The 2,352-nt window shown below is 37.1% G+C and overlaps 1 protein-coding gene across 1 annotated transcript in view; it reads left to right on the top strand.

Moving 5' to 3' along the window:
* The first annotated feature begins 985 nt into the window (after positions 1-985).
* LOC102818172 (olfactory receptor 4K1-like) overlaps positions 986-2,352 on the top strand; it is an 11,816-nt gene continuing 10,449 nt past the window's right edge. The window contains exon 1 of the mRNA XM_006831921.1: positions 986-1,055. Coding sequence (XP_006831984.1) covers positions 986-1,055 — 70 coding nt within the window. The remainder of the gene's footprint in view (positions 1,056-2,352) is intronic.

Genomic DNA, 2,352 nt, shown 5'->3' with positions numbered 1-2,352 from the left:
AATGAAACGCTGCCTGGTCCTGCACCAACTTCACAATTGTTGCTATGTTTGAGCATGTTGCTGCTACCACTGTGTCAAGCTACCTAATTGGGGGTCTTCTTTTTCTCTGACCCTCTGCTTTACCAAACACGATGTCCTTCTCTAGACTGGTCCCTTCTAATAATATGTCCAAAGTATGAGAGACTAAGTCTAGCTTTCAAGGAGCATTCTGGCTGTACTTAGTCCAACACAGATTAGTTTGTTGTTTTGGAAGTCCATGGTACTTTTAATAGTCTCCTCCAACACCATAACTCAAATGCATTGATTCTTCTATGGTCTTCCTTATTCACTGTCCAACTTTCACATACATATGAGGTTATTGAAAATGCCATAGCTTGTATCAGAAGCACCTTAGTCCTCAAACTAATGTATGAAAATGCTCAAAGAACAGATGCTGATTTTAAAGTACACTGTATACAAGCACACACATGAAGGTAAGTAAAAACAATATTGTGCTACAAGTATTCCAGTTCATATATGCATGGATTTATTACAAACAAAACATGTTTAAACATGTTTCTGGTATCAGTGGATGGCTGACAGACAAGTACTCTTCTTATTTTCATTATTGTTATTGTTGTTGTTGTGTGTTGTTGAGTCAGTTCCAACTCATAGCAACCGTGTACAGGGTTTCTAAGAGTTGCTGCTTGGTTTGAACTGCTGACCTTGCAGCTACTACTCCAGTGTTTATCTTACAGCAGCACCACAGGGATAATTTTTGTGTCATGGAAAATATGATTTTGAAGTCAAGGCTAATAAAATTTTTTTAACAAAACTCAAGTGGACATCTTCACAAATCATTGAAGCTTTGGAATAAGATTACAGAAATGTGACCTCACACAAAACAGCAGTCTTTAAATGGATCAAGCATTTTAAGGAAGGTCAGGAAGACCTCAAAGATTAGCCAAGAAAGAGAAGACTGGCAACCTTGATAAATGAAGATACTATGACTGACATCCGGAAACTGGTAGAAGACAATCACAGAATTACCCTTTATGTGATAACTATTGAAGTGGGTATGATACATTTTTTTTGTTTTGTTTTTTGTCTTTTTTCTAATTTTAAGTGAACATCTTGGTCTCAGAAAGCTTTCAGCTCAGTGAGTACCAAAAGTGTTGTGCAGAGATATAACTTAGCTCAAAGAGCTGATCATTCCTTAAGTATTCTGGGCAAGATAGAAGTTAATGAAGACGATTTTATGGAATGAATCCTAACCTGGTATGAGCTTTGGACTTGCCAATATAATCCAGAGAATAATGTCCAATCAAAGATTCCTCAGGGATCTTCTGGACCAGTTAAATTCGAGGCAGGGAGGTCAACTCAGAAGATATGATGACTGCTTTTCAGATTCCAAAGGAGTAATATTGATAGGTTTTCTTAGAGGATACATGGTAATCATGGGAGCTTATTATGAAGAAAATTTTAGAAAACTGAAAACTATATTGGTAAGAAAAAGATCAGGAATTTTTCCATCACAACAATGCACCAGCTCATTCTTTGAGAATAGCAAGGATTGTTCCCTGAGAATTTCACTGGAAACTTTTATCACATTCACCTTATAGTCCAGTCAGACATTTTTTTCTCCCCAAAACTCAAAGAGCATTTCAAAGGAACACAGTTTGTGTCTCTCTAGGATACCAAGACTGTCAATTTGATGTTGTGTTAATAAAAAGTAAACGATTCTTAATGGAAAGGATTTGGTGTTGTTGTTAAGTGCCAGAGAGTCACTGGTGAGTTTGAACCACTGACCTTGTAGTTCAAACCAACGTTGTGGTCGAGTACTTTTCCTACAGTGCCACACCAGGAATTCATGGAAAGGACAGAGAGATGAAAACACCAGCTTCAGAAGTGTATAGACCAAACTGGAGGATATTTTAAGAAACATTAGCTTAACAATTTGACATTTCTGTTTAATAAAGGTTTGTATGGTTTGGTAGCACATATTCATATACACAAAAAAATCATAGTACAATCTTAATATTAGAAGAGTGTGTGATAAATGAAACATATATTTTGTAGACCTCAGACTAAGCACTAAACAAACAAACATAAAACAAAGAGTTACAACTAATACGTTAACAATGGTGCCAAATTGTTCTGTGCCGTCAAGTCAGCCCTGATTCATAGCGAGCTTATGCACAACAGAATGAAACACTGCGAGTCCTGCACCATCCTCACTATGGTAGTTTTATTGGAACCCAATTTTTGCAGCCAATGTGTCAATCCATCTCCTTGGGAGATCTTCGCCCTTTTTACTTACCTTCTACTTTACCAGCGCAATGTCTTTTTTCCAGGGACTGCTTCCTCCTGATA

Source organism: Chrysochloris asiatica, unplaced genomic scaffold, assembly GCF_000296735.1.
Source record: "Chrysochloris asiatica unplaced genomic scaffold, ChrAsi1.0 scaffold00004, whole genome shotgun sequence".
Classification (NCBI taxonomy): domain Eukaryota; kingdom Metazoa; phylum Chordata; class Mammalia; order Afrosoricida; family Chrysochloridae; genus Chrysochloris; species Chrysochloris asiatica.
This window is presented reverse-complemented; position numbering and strand designations above follow the sequence as displayed.